Below are 13,668 nucleotides of genomic sequence, written 5' to 3' on the forward strand. Positions count from 1 at the left end.
TATCTGTAAAAACACTCCTGGATGGTAGAACCTAAAATAGGGTTTCTAATGGAGGAAGGTAAGTAGTTTATTGAGGAAAGGGAAATAATAGGCAAAATTCTTGTCAGGCTGTTTACTTGCAGCTCAGAACTAAAGAAAATTTGTAGATCTCTGTATTTAAAAAGCATGGTCTTTCTAACATTGCTCCTTAGGACATAAAATACAAGAGTCCCTTCACATACATCATTGCTAGGTTATATGGAATGGATCCAAATCTATTCAGTGTCTTTGTAGATGATGGTAATATAAATATTGAATGACAAATACAAAACAGAGAGCATATTAAATCCTGGCTCTAACTAACCTCTCCCTCATATCTTATGACTTGCATGTGACCTTCTTAGAATTTAGTAAAAGCTTGTGCCAAGTTTACAAAAACAGTGCTGCTTGAAGAGTTCAAGATTCTCTCCCTGAGAACCTGGATTTCTTGGGTCTGACCAATTCACACATTCACTATTCTTGCCCGAAGATCCCCAAAGAAGTGGGATAATCCTGAACTACCCATATTTAAGCAGCACTTTCAGGTTGCTCTGTGGTTTTGTAGGAAGGCCTGCCCCAGTGGTAACCAACACTTGACTTGTTTCAGTTAGACACTACTAAGTTTATTGCAGCAGCCCTCAAAATCTTCCAGCACAAGGGAGCAGTGTCCACCATCCAGTTTAACAGCAGCCAAGAGGCTGGGTGGCAGGAATGATTTAAGTTCCATACTGTAATTTATGAGCCCCACCTGACTGCTGAACAGAGGAGGTAGGATTCACCATGCTGGCTCCTGTCAGTTTTTGAGACACAAATTTAGATAAAGGGCATCAAGCTCATAGAGATTCTCTTCAGAGCACTGGTAAGGGCACTTGACTGGACAACAGGATGTGCTAGTTCAATTCTTTTGAGTTCTGAATGATTCATGCATTGTTGATTTAAAAGGTTACTGCTCCCAGCTGTCTTCTCATGCCTCTGCCACAGTCCAATAAAAAAAGAAAATATGATGCAGAAGATTAGGACAAAACTCAGGGAGGCAACTTCTTACACTGTCCCAGCATAAAACAGGAGATGATGAGTCAGAGCCTGAAGGTTCTATAACAGATATTCCAAGCAAGCCAGAATTGGACGTTCATCCAAGTCCCTCTGGGAAGGAGAGATAACTGCTTCCTTTTTTTCATCTGCCTGTTCTATTTAAGCTTTACACCAGGAGAAGGCCTGCATGGAAAAATATACATTTATGCAATGCCTAAAAGAAGCCTGAAGAAGCTCAAATGAGAAAAAAGAGGGGGTGAAAAAAAGTAATTCCCAACTATAAAAGACATTGTAGCAATTACAAGCCTTTTCATGGAGGTGAAGGAAAAAATCATTCATAAATGCTGCAAAAAGATGGGCTTCTCCAGGATAAATCTGAGCAAGAAGACATTCCAGAATCAGTAGTGCTAGGACTGCACATGAAAGACCTCGTAATTCAGATTTTCACACAAAGCATCTTGTTTTCAATAGACTACATAAAAATAATTTTTGAGCTCATTGGAAGACAAGGGAGTTATCAGCATTAGTAAAAATACAAGCAATTCTTAAAACTTTATAGCAAGCCAGTCCCATGCCAGGCATGAAGTGATAGGAAGTAGAAAACAGGTATGAACAGATCTGAGACAGTGCTTGCCCCTTCAAACTATAGGGGAGAACTGTATCAAGCTGTGTCACCCACTCCAATGCCAGCCACACAGAGTTTCAGGCAGAACTCAATTCAGTCAAGTATTGTCTCAGCTTCACACATCTGTTCCCAAACATTGTGTATCACTGCAGCAATACTTCAGAAAAAGGGACCAACAGAATTCATGACTAAGTTGGTGAGTTCCTGCCAAAGAGTATTGTATGTGAGAGCAGGAATTTCTCTGCTGCATAGAAATTAACATGACCCATAGGGCACATAAGCCTCACCTGCCCGGTAACCCACTCAATGGGTTAAATCAATCTGCAAACAAGCACTAAAGAATGAACAGTATGACTGGCCCTTCAGCTCATCCCAAAATCCTACAAAAAACAGTAGGTGACTGTAGTAGTGTCTGGTATCATCTGAAAAACATCTTCTTCTGGATGTCCATGTACGCATTTGTTTTAAAAGATGTAAACACAGTCATGAAAGATAAAGTAGCTCTTTGAGTGTGCCTCACAAAGTAAGAGAAATTCCTACCCACAGATTGGGAAGACATCCCAAGATTACCACTCATGTGTTTGGGATTTTTGTCTGCTTTTCTTTCATGCCCCAGAAAAACAAAGACAGGGAAACATCTATATGGCTAAATGCAAAACTGAGTTGATATCAATGTCTACAACTGGATATTCAGAGACTGTAAAGCAGCAAGTTTTCCAAAAATAGTATTTGAAAACAGAAGCTCACGCAAGGAGAAGGCAGGCTCCCATTGAAGACAGGAATTCACTGGGAGAAGAAAGAAGGAGGGAGACCATCTTTAGTCAAGCCTTAGATCAAAGGAAATAGGTCCATAATGGGATTTTGAGAGGTCATCTGGTCCCACCATGGTTTCAAAGATGGAAGATCCCTATTATTTAGTTGAGACTGATCATATAGAACCTATTAAAAGCCATCAGAAAAAAACACAAAAACTAACAAAATCTACTCCAGTGCTTTAACAGAGATTCTTCTTCACAGTTAACCTTAACCTCAATTTTGTTCCCCACTGCAATTTGAGTTCATTACTTGCAATATCCTTAATGGACAGACAAACCAGTTCCCTCCCTCTCAATTTTTTGTTTTGGTGGGGGAGTTGTTTGGAGTTTCATTTTTGTTTAGCTTAATTTTTTACTTTACACATTTATGTCTACTCCCATCCCTCTTCTCTAGGCTAAACAACTCCAATTTTAACCTTCCTTTACCAGTTACATTTTTCAGACCTCTGATCATTGCTCAGTTCTGCCCTGAATTCACCTCAATTAATAAAATTAACTTAGTCCCGTCAGGAAACTAGAAACCCTCTGGTTTTGCAAAGCCCCAGTGTACTTCTCCATCTTTATAAGAAAATCTAAAGAAAGATGAAACTTTTCCCACTGAAGGAATTATACTTGTTGCTTATTTTTCTTACCAAGAGTTTATTTTTTCCAATAGAAAAATGCTTGGATTAATTCAAGGAAATTACATCAACTATTTTCACACATCCTCACTTCTCATCTTCCATCTCCCTATGAAGCACTAATGATCATCCAGAAAAAAAAAAGTTAAAAATCCCAAAAATGACCAAAAAAATGTATAACACTTACAGAATCACTTTTAAAGAAACAACTAGTTCAGGTTTATTAGGTTTAAGGACACTACATGTCAGCTACAGGGGTGCGGAAGAAGGCATAGGAACCAATTTTTGTTTTTTGTTCGTATACTATAAAAAAAAGAGCACTAGCATCATCACTCAAAAACAACAAGGCTTAAAGATAACGAAAAAATATGTGAAAGAACAATTAGAGACTTACAGGAACAAATCCTACTCACATTCCTGAATGTGTCAGATACTTCTGGATGGTTGGGAGTGAGGTCTAGAGATACTTCCTGAAGTACATTATTTGCAATAACAAGACAAACAGCAAATTCCAAACATATTACTCAAATTGGGAAAAGGGTGAGAGTTATCTCTTACGATAAAAGTTATAAACTTGACCATTCCTTGTTGCTTCTTTCCTCTCTACTCAAAAAAAGCCTTGCTTACCAGAATATACATATATGCCCAGGTTAGTTCTCTTCATTTTTTAATGTCTAAGGATTTATAGAAGCAAGCATTTTAACTTTTGATACATGCTTCTCATTGTGTTTCATTCTACATTTGACCTCTGCAATCTCCTAGGAAGTGTCCAAGATAATCAGACAAGCATCTTATGCTCAAACCTCTCCTTTCAGTTACAGCCTCATGACAGGAAAAAAAAAAATTAAAAAATCTTAACTCCCTAAAGCAGCTAGACCAATGCAAAATTCTACGCCTAGAAAGATAGTTTAGTGCACCTTTTCTAAATTAAGATTTTAAAAGCTTAGGGAAGTACAAAACAAATATTGCAGAAAGAAAGGAACACTGGTTAGGAAAAAATTAATATGGGTTGTCTTGGTGAAGGCATTTTCCCATAAATACAGATAGGTATTATGACATTACTGTTTCTACCACTAGTGTTTTTAAAACTGGAAGAAGAATCCTATTCATCCTCTCTTCTCCCCGCAAGAAAGGATCTTTGGAATATTAAACAAACCTAGCAAGCAGAGAATGAGAAGTGTTAACAGAACTTTTATATATGTATGTATTACCATAATGACTTCTCCACTATTTTGGTCCTGAAAACCTCCTCCTGGTCCAGGTTTACAGTACAGTAGCAATCCCTCATCTTGTTTGGCCCCGGATAGGTAGGAAGATTTTTGGCTTCACCTAAAGACAACAAAGAAAAACCATAAAGTTTACATATTAAAACGTTATCCGTAAATTAGCCATCTGTCAATTAATGCAGTGTCAGCAACATGCCTAAAGCATGCCTAAATTTTCCTTCTCAAACGTGAGGACTCTATTAAACTTTGCAGTAGCCTCCTGTTTTCAATGCAGCATGTCCTGACAGTCACTAGGTTTACAGCTCAGCTAAGAACTCGACTGTTTGTTGCATCCAATTTATTCACATGTAATTAGATGCAGACTATCTCCTTCCAAACAATGCCTAGGTTTTGATTAATGTTCCCCTAAGATATCAAGAACAGCACACAACATAGCAATCAAGCTTTTCAATACACCCCACTAATTTTATCCTAAAGCCATTAGCAAAACACAGCAAATGAGCTCTGAAGATCACGCTCCACCACTCACCGCGGATGTGGAGATGAAAAAAAGTCACTTCAGTTATAGCCAACAGCCTTAGATCACAAGCTGCACTTCAAAGCACTCTGGTGGGATAATCAGCACTTGTGAAGCTGCCTAAGGTCCTTGCACAAAGGTACCATGCAAGTCATGAATATTCTTCACAATAAACATTTGTTTCAAAATTACAGCAAGAAGTATGTATAATTAACAACAAAGAGGACAGGACCGAGGAACTCAGGGTAACCAAGAGGCTACCAAACCCAAGCGTATGAAACAGGAACAAGACCACAGTTTTCCCCTCTACATATCCATTCACAACCACAGACAAGCATTAAAATTCTTTGGCTGACTGATAAAAATCAAAACTCTCCAACAGGAAACTGGACAATGCCCCTCATCGTTTTGCTAAAGTATGTATCGCTATGTGGGTGAGTGATTTAATTCTAAAGACAAAACTCAGACCTAAATATAAGTCTGCAATGCTCATGATCTTATTTACTGTCACTCTTGCAGAAGATGGAGATTATTAGCACTTAGCACAGGTACTAGATCATTCTCTCCTGGTAAAAGTATAAGCAATAAAACTAAAACTTGCACAGACCAAGGGAACACAGGCTTGTTTGCCAGTACAGAAGGAAACTCTAAATGATGGTAAAAAACATAACTTCCTATCCAACCTTCACAGATCAGCTTAAGTCCACTTTACTAGTTATATTGTTTCCCAGTCTCCGCTCCCAAATAGCTTTATACTGTTAACAGAATCACCTTACATTTTCAGCCCTATCTTCAGTAAGGACATACTCTTTTCTTTTGGCAGATTTGTTCCACAGCAATCTGATGCATGTGCCTGTAAATACTGAAGATGCATAGCAAGGAAATGTTGAGCCTACCTGCACCCTCAGCTATAGAGGAAAGGCATAAAATGACATAGGACTATGTGTCTTTGCACATATGATCTCTTTCTGGCACACTGTTCACACACTTTAGCGACCCAGGCATACCCTTGGAAACATCACACAACCACATGTCTCACAAATGGCTTGTATATGGGTGACTGTATGTGCATATGTTTTCCAAAGCTAACCATGAAGCATATATAAAGGCACTAAAAAGGGACTTGAAACTGTTGCTTCAGACAGTAATGCCTCACTTCAGAGTTCTTCTAAATAAGTTTGTTCTCTCAGATCAGCTGATAGAACTTGATAGCATTCTTCCCACTTCTTCAGAGTTGTGAGACACTACATTAAAAAAAGCTGTCTCCACTGTAATTTGAAGGTGTGACTGGAACATCTGTTGGCACGCTCAATGTAGTGTTAAACCAAGCTGAAATGTTAGCAACAGTTTAACTGCAGCAGCTCTAGACAAAAATATACCGGCGATTATTGATGGCTTGTTCAGTCTGCACTGAATTCTATCCTGCCATACCAAACCTACAAGTTTTTTTCTTTCTAGTCTGAGTTCAACCAAGTTACAAATCAAATGTGCTACTCTCACACAGACTGAGGCCTCCAAGTCAGTCTTCTCTCCCCAAGCAATCAAATTCCTATTAATTTTTCCCCATTAAAGTCACATGAGGCCAGCCTCTTTCCTGGATAACTGGGTACAGTTCCCAAAGAGACAGTGTCAACAGGAAGCGTTTCAATAGCAGACTGATAAGGAAGTCTTCCTCCAGGGCTGGCACACTGTTCTCAAGGTTCTTCCAAGAGAAAGACACAAAACTTTTCAAAATCAAACCAAAACAGTAACACAGCTTCCCTTTTTCTTCACTCTTCCACTTCCTACTTCAAGATTAATGCATCACATGAAACCAAATCTGTTTTTCATCTTGACTTTCATTTTTTTTGATGCACACAATATTCACTTAAGCACTTAAAGGCAATAGTTACGTCAAATACTCTGTAAGAACCACATTTTGAAAACTCAGTTCTCTTCCTCCTCAAAAGACAGTAGGAAAGCCCACAATCTTGAAATATAAATGCAGTGTGAAGGAAGACACCATTTAGCATCACTAGAAAATGGCTTCCTTCACAGTCTGTACAGCAAATTAAAGGTCACCACCATCACAATGCTAGAAAGTACACAGAGGGAAGACAGAGGGAGAAGACATTTTACAGTAATTTCTTTCTTCAAAATGAAAAAGACCCTGAAAAACCACTGAGACTAGAACAAGGGATTAATTGACCAACACAATATATTAATCATGTTACTGACTTGAGTAGCTTACAAAAAAAATACTGTTTCTTCCCAACACCGGCAGCAGCTAATGGCTGCTTAGATTCCTCCAGCACTCAGCAGTTGAGAAAGAAAAATTTATCAAGCTTTCAAGCATAGCTAAAGACTCAGCTCTCTAGCCAGACATTTTAAATCAACAAATGCCCTCTGTTACAGCTTCAGTTGCTTCTTAGATTCCTCCAAGACAAAAAAGTTCCCTCTGTGACACTTTTTGCCATTACAATGAAGCTGAACAATTTGATCAGCATTTTTTTGGATTTGCTACCAGCAAAATGAAAAAAAAGAAAAGGCCTGAATACATGATACAGTCATGCACCATTTTCATTTTCTCAAAAAACAGAGCTGATGAGATAATTTATTTTGGGCAAGAATTTAATCATTTAACCTATCTGTATAGAAAAGGCATCTTCATCAACTGCATTTTCAAAAGCCAACTCCCTTTTTTTTCTCCCCTCTTCATATGTGTGAAATTCCTGTACACTAGAGAATTTGGAGTGGGTTTACAGATGAAAGGTCAATACACTCGCCTTTAAAACCTTCAGTTTTCCACTTCCACTAAGAAGAAATGGAATGTTTCTTAAGATGTCTAAGACCCTGACAATTTAGACTACACAAGCACTTTGTTTTGGAGCATAAGGCTTCCATTTGGAGCCACAGCAGCAAAATAATCTGTTCAAGTTTGTGGTAGCTTTTCCTTTTATTCCTGCACTTCTAATGTACACGGGTCCTAATTTAACTGTGTGCTGAACTCAATTTAGCACTAAGTACTAAAACCTAGCAAAGCTGATTTCAGCTACAGAAAAGTTAACATTAGGTATTTTGGACAAGTCTTAAAAAAATAGACTATAGAATTCTGAGCATGTCACTGGTTTGCTATCTTCTGCCCATTTCCCTCAGAGAATTACTACAGGGTGGCTACAGTTCAAAAATAGACTACCACGGCAGCACAGATAGCTTGAGCCAGGCACAGGGAATGCAACAAGCTGGAAAAAGATGAAGGAAAAACTCAAAACTGTATTCATCTTCCTTGCTCTTCCCACTGTTGCATATTCCTGCCCTGATAAAACACAGGCAATAAAAGGGAAACAAGTAAAAAGGGCTCCCCTACACATACAGCAAGGAAGGGCACTGGGATCATAACGGGTAAGAACTAAAAAAACTTTGAAAATGTTTCTAGGAATAAACACGTATATATATATATACATTTCCTTAAGGTTGAATTTTTTGAAGCATCTCATATTTTTAATTGAATTTAGATACTTGCCATTGTGCTATCTTTGCTTCTGATATATTTCCCCAGATGTAACTTTTTGAAAAGCAAAGACTACATGACAGCCACATATCATATCTACCCTTTGCAACAAATTTCCTGCTCTTGTGCCAAATATTGGGTCACCAGCACGCATCTGCCAATCTGAATATATTAAGGAGGACTCTGTAATGTGTTAACAAATTTAGCTTGCTGTTTTCTAGCAGCAACATATTTGATCACAATGGCATGAGAGAATAATTTTCCAAACTGTTTCAGAAAACAAACAAGCAAACAGATACCTACCTCCACAAAATAAATCCAACAAAAGCAGCTGAGCTTTCAATGCCAGGCCATTTGACTTCAGGGGGAATACTGAAAGACTGAAGTACAGAAACAAAATACCTAAAATCTGAAAAGGGCATTGTGTTCAAACCCACAACAATCCACTTTATTTCTGCTATATTCAGAAAGATACTCTCCAAAGAAGCTTGCACGGAAGCATTTCAAGAAAAAAAACAGCGCAGCAATGTACGTCAAGAAAGAAAAGCTTCTCCTGTTCTCCTTTAAGCTCTCTATCTCAATAGAGATGCTGGAAATCTTGAAAAATTATCTCAAGCACTCCTTTCAAGTTTTCTTTCTTCTGTAAAAGCATTATTGCTTGAACATCCACAGCAAAAACAGAAAAGGGAAAATGTATGTACACCCAGACCTCCGATTACCACAATTTATACTTAAAAACTACTCACACACAAAATTCAGCATATATGTAAAACATCAAGATGACAGCAAGTTTCTAATTAATACTTACTTTCACTTGAAACAGAAATATAATGCCACTGAACGTTGATTAAAACACATAGAAATACCTATATACTGAGTATATAATATAGAATGACTATGCATTAAACTTAAATGCAACTGCTTCTGTTCAGTTTATGTTGAATGCTGAGAAAGCAGTTCATTTTCTTGCAAATAAAAGATCATCTTTTTGCAGATGAGATGGAGACTAGGGGAGGAATTTGAGTGCAATATCTCAGGAAGAATACATTGAGAAAATAACCCCTTTTAGTATTGAAATGGTCTAAAAGTTGAAAATCTTCCATTCACATCAGAAACCAATTTTGTTACTGAACTGCTAATGTGATAATTATATGAAATTAATGTAATGTTTGAAAGCAGAATAGATGGTTACATTTGTATATAATTCCTATATGTAGAGATACTGTGTGTGCCCCTCAGAAAAGAGCTTGAATTAATTTTTTCCTGTCCAAATTGAAAATAGCAATAAAATTAAGTACATTTTAAAAGTGAATTTCTAAGAACCAGTGTACCCAGCATGCAACTATGGAGCTATGTAAGTAGCTTAGTGCTCTTTGGTACCTCTGTAGCAAAACAAAAACTTTCTAAGCAATACATGCCAAGTGTCAAAAATGTTCTTTTCCTTCCACTTCTGTGTATAATTCTCACAGCCTGAAAATAAGAAAAACTCATGGAAATCAGATATCTACTAAGGGCATCTGATATATATTTTTTAAAAAGTATTTATTTTAAAACAGATGTGGCTAGTAACACTACTTGTCCAACAATTCCTCTTTGCATTGACCACTGGCATTTATGTACACACACACCAATAACTTTCATCTCATGGAGAGACAGATTGTGTTAGATTTCTAAACCAGGTCAAAAATAGCCATTTGTGAAGAGATTTTGATGATCTGGAAAATGAGATTTTTAGATGACCTGTTCTTAATCTAAAAGCCTATGCCTGCCAGCCTCTTTCCACGTGAAATGGTCATCACATTATCAGGGAAGGCATTTCCTCAACAGAACAGTACTGAAGACCCGGGCATTAGCAACAACCCCTGAGCAGCTCGATACCACAGCCTCAGTAGCACAGCCTTGCTTCAGCAAGCAGCCACCAAGCAAAGCGCGCTACGTTAATTACAACTTTTTAGATAAGGGTATCGTGTGGAAACCCTCTTGGCTTCAAGGAAAGAACAACCCCAGATCTTTTGGCATGAAACTGAAGACCAGCACCAGCTGATGATACCTCTATTCACAACCCAGTGACAGGAACATTTGGCATCTGTTGAAATCCCATCTGTACAATCCACTTCACCAGTACACCCAGTGCCATACTACTGTACTACCTCCTTTCCACCTCACATGATTAAACTTATTCTGGACCAGTTAGGAACCTTCATACAGATCCTTCTCTGATCTGGAGCCTGTTCTAGCACAGCAAACAGGCCTTACTGTCCACTGTAAAAATTTCTAAACCTAATCAGCCACAGCCTGCATGGTGAACAGACTCAGACCCATCACTCAGAATGGCAAGTAGCCAAATTCACTTTTTCCTATACACATGTGATCAGACATTACAGTTCTCCTTTTGCAGCCCTGAAAGTCCAATAAACTGTCCACATATCTTGCTTTATTTCTCTGGGTGTAATAGAAGCAGCTGAGGATATTTTCACTGGAGAGCAATGAGAAGCTGCAGGCTGACAACCTTACTTTTCTTGTAAGAAGAATGAACGGAGAGAAAGCTCAAAAGATCTTGTCGTGATCTTAAGTACTTAAGTGCTTACAGCACAAGGGCTGTTAATCAAATCCCAGGGCTGAGAGGAAAGATGCCTATAAAGCAAGTTTCATGAGAGCTGCTTGCAAAGATTTTAGCTTGTACAAGGGAAGTATAATTCTCCTCAACTCTTTAATAACTGGCTGCATGTTACTTGCCAATATTGTGGTCAACAGCAGGCATCAGGTTTCTCTAAAGATCCCCTTAGAATAGTAACTTAATCCCACAAAATAAAAAATACACAGTCCAGCTGCTTTTTAACAAAACTGAAGTTTTCTGTGTAAAAGGACACTTTGAAAGTGTTCTACTATTTTAAAGTAGAATACTGCCAGGAAAAAGGTGTTCTTGAGGAGTTTACATTTGAATTCAGTTTTCCTGTGGCATTCTGAGGTTAGCATTATAAATTGCTGTGATTTTTTTTTTCATATTTCTGCAGAAAAACAGATTAATTACCTAGACTATCTGTGTTAACACAAAGTTAGACTCCGTTCTGCATATATTATTTTTCAATCCAGCTTGTGTTTTGAAGATGGTACTTTGCATCAAGACATCTCATGCAACTTCCCAGCTGCATTTGATAGAGACTTGTGAGGTTTTTCCTACAGTTTCAGTACTGCAGAGACTGGCTACAGGTTGTTCTGAAATCTCTGAACTGTGACCTTAGTTTAGATTGTGGCTTGTGCAGCTCTTGGTAGGTTTTTGTTGTAAGGTGGGGCATTTGTGAGGGGGAGTTGTTTGGTTTGGTGGTAGTTGTTTTTTAAAAAAGGAAAATCAGCTTCCTAAAGTTATAAAATACCTTCTCTCAGCAAAGTTTAAGTCACTGAACATCTGTTGTGAGAGGCCATGAGGGAGAGATTAAGGCCACAGGAGGGGCAGAGGACCTGAGAGGAAGTAAACTTAAACAGGCTATTCCATCATGGAGCTGCACTGAGCAAACAGCAAGTAATTTCAGCTATTTTTAGAAAAAACAGTATGAGACAGGAAATACAAGCAAATTATTTAAAACATCAAACAACAAAATCCAACAACAATTCAAGTGTTCCCTTTTGAAAGCCTCTGTACTTTAGTAAAATTTTGGTCTGTAGTAAGGAACCTAGTCATTGCTAAGGAAAGAAAGTACTGTTCTCAAAAACATCAGCATAAGCAAAAAGAAATGTCTGGGGAAATAAATATTTTTACTTTTATTTATATATATATTTAATATATAATATATTTATATTATTTACAGACAAAACCAAAAGTCACGTCACAAAAAATATGAAAAAGGACAATTTTAATCTATATACATCCCATAATTTTTAATTATATATAATTTTTAATTATAGATCTAAAAGCAACAGCTCTGTAGAAAAACCAAGAGAACACAAGCAATGAAAAAGAAGTGATCCCCTCTCTCTTCCAGGACAATAATCACTTCTATCACAAGTGACACCAGAAGTTTTTAGAATAGAGTAGCATGAAAAGTACAGATCTGCCAAAATGTGTGTTTTGCCAAATGCCAAATGCTGTGTTTTGCTTAGATTAAAAACTACTAACCAAAAGCAACAACTGCTAAAAAGCCAAAGCTTTACTGGTACTGTTAAGAAATTGTAACTGTCTCCTCGAATGATTCTGCTGTCCACAATGGTTCTTGCTTTAGAATTACATCTTCACCAAGCAGAGTCTCACAGGATCAAGTTTAGATCAGGTTCAGTTTGGTCCTCTGGCTCCACAGTGTTCAAACCAAAATAAAACCTGGCTATTGAGAAACTGGGTGATTTTGAGCAGAAAAGTTCAAGGCAATCTTGAAAAACATCTAAGATTAAGGAATTAATTGAGAAAAGAGTATCCTCCTCCACATTCAAAACATTCTTCCTGTTACAAAATTAATCATCGTAAGGGAGAGAACAAGGTTTTTATATCTCCTCAACTTGCTTTAGTCTTTCTTCAAGAACAGTGAAAATAGGTACTTTCCTACAATGAGATCAAATTCTTTTTTCTCATTTAAAGAATTATTCCTCATGTGTTTCTTCACACATGACAAGCATCTTCTGCCCTAAGGAACAAGATAAAAGGAAACCCTTTAAGAGAAATGTGATCATAACCAGTTTTCAGTCTACATGCTTATCAATGGGTTTTGAATGAAAAAGGGAAATCATACCTTTCTAGCTGTAGTCTTAGGTGGCTGACAAATGCTATGGTACAAATTGAGCTCTTAGATTAGGATATTATCAAACCCATTCACAGTATGATTTTCTAATTAATTATAGTAATAATAGTAAGAATTTCTAAAAGTGGATACTTCCAGAACATCCATACACTAACAGAACTGGACAACCATCATCATCCGAGATCCTAAACACTACATTTACCATGTCAGCAGGCTTATTAAACAAGTATCTGTTTTTTCAGAAATCTCATCAGCACAGGATTCCTGGCTCCTTGTTGAAATTAAATTTTCACTTAGAAAATACCGACAAAGACAATCTGACCTAAGTATAGGAAGGAAATGACAATTGTAATTACCACTGCCTTAAGGCTTGGAAAGTTTTCAAATTGCAAGCTAAGAGTATGAGAATATTTTTAAAACAAGCTGTTAAGATCTATGCACAAATTTAAAGCAGTATAAGGGACTTGACTGACCAGCACTGAGCAAAATGAACTGCAAAAAAACAAACAAGAATTCCCTCATCCAATTGCCCAGTGTCCCAGGTGGTGGCTGGGGGGAAGAATCTTTGAAGGAAATTAAGTTCACATGCATAAATACC

The 13,668-nt window shown here is 37.5% G+C and overlaps 1 protein-coding gene across 2 annotated transcripts in view; it reads right to left on the bottom strand.

Moving 5' to 3' along the window:
* RASA3 (RAS p21 protein activator 3) overlaps positions 1 to 13,668 on the bottom strand; it is a 131,896-nt gene that overhangs the window by 88,587 nt on the left and 29,641 nt on the right. For both annotated transcript variants that reach the window (XM_058856230.1, XM_058856219.1), the window contains exon 2: positions 4,322 to 4,439. In XM_058856230.1, coding sequence (XP_058712213.1) covers positions 4,322 to 4,439 — 118 coding nt within the window. The remainder of the gene's footprint in view (positions 1 to 4,321; positions 4,440 to 13,668) is intronic.

The sequence above is a fragment of the Poecile atricapillus genome, chromosome 1 (assembly GCF_030490865.1).
Source record: "Poecile atricapillus isolate bPoeAtr1 chromosome 1, bPoeAtr1.hap1, whole genome shotgun sequence".
Taxonomy (NCBI): Eukaryota; Metazoa; Chordata; class Aves; order Passeriformes; family Paridae; genus Poecile; species Poecile atricapillus.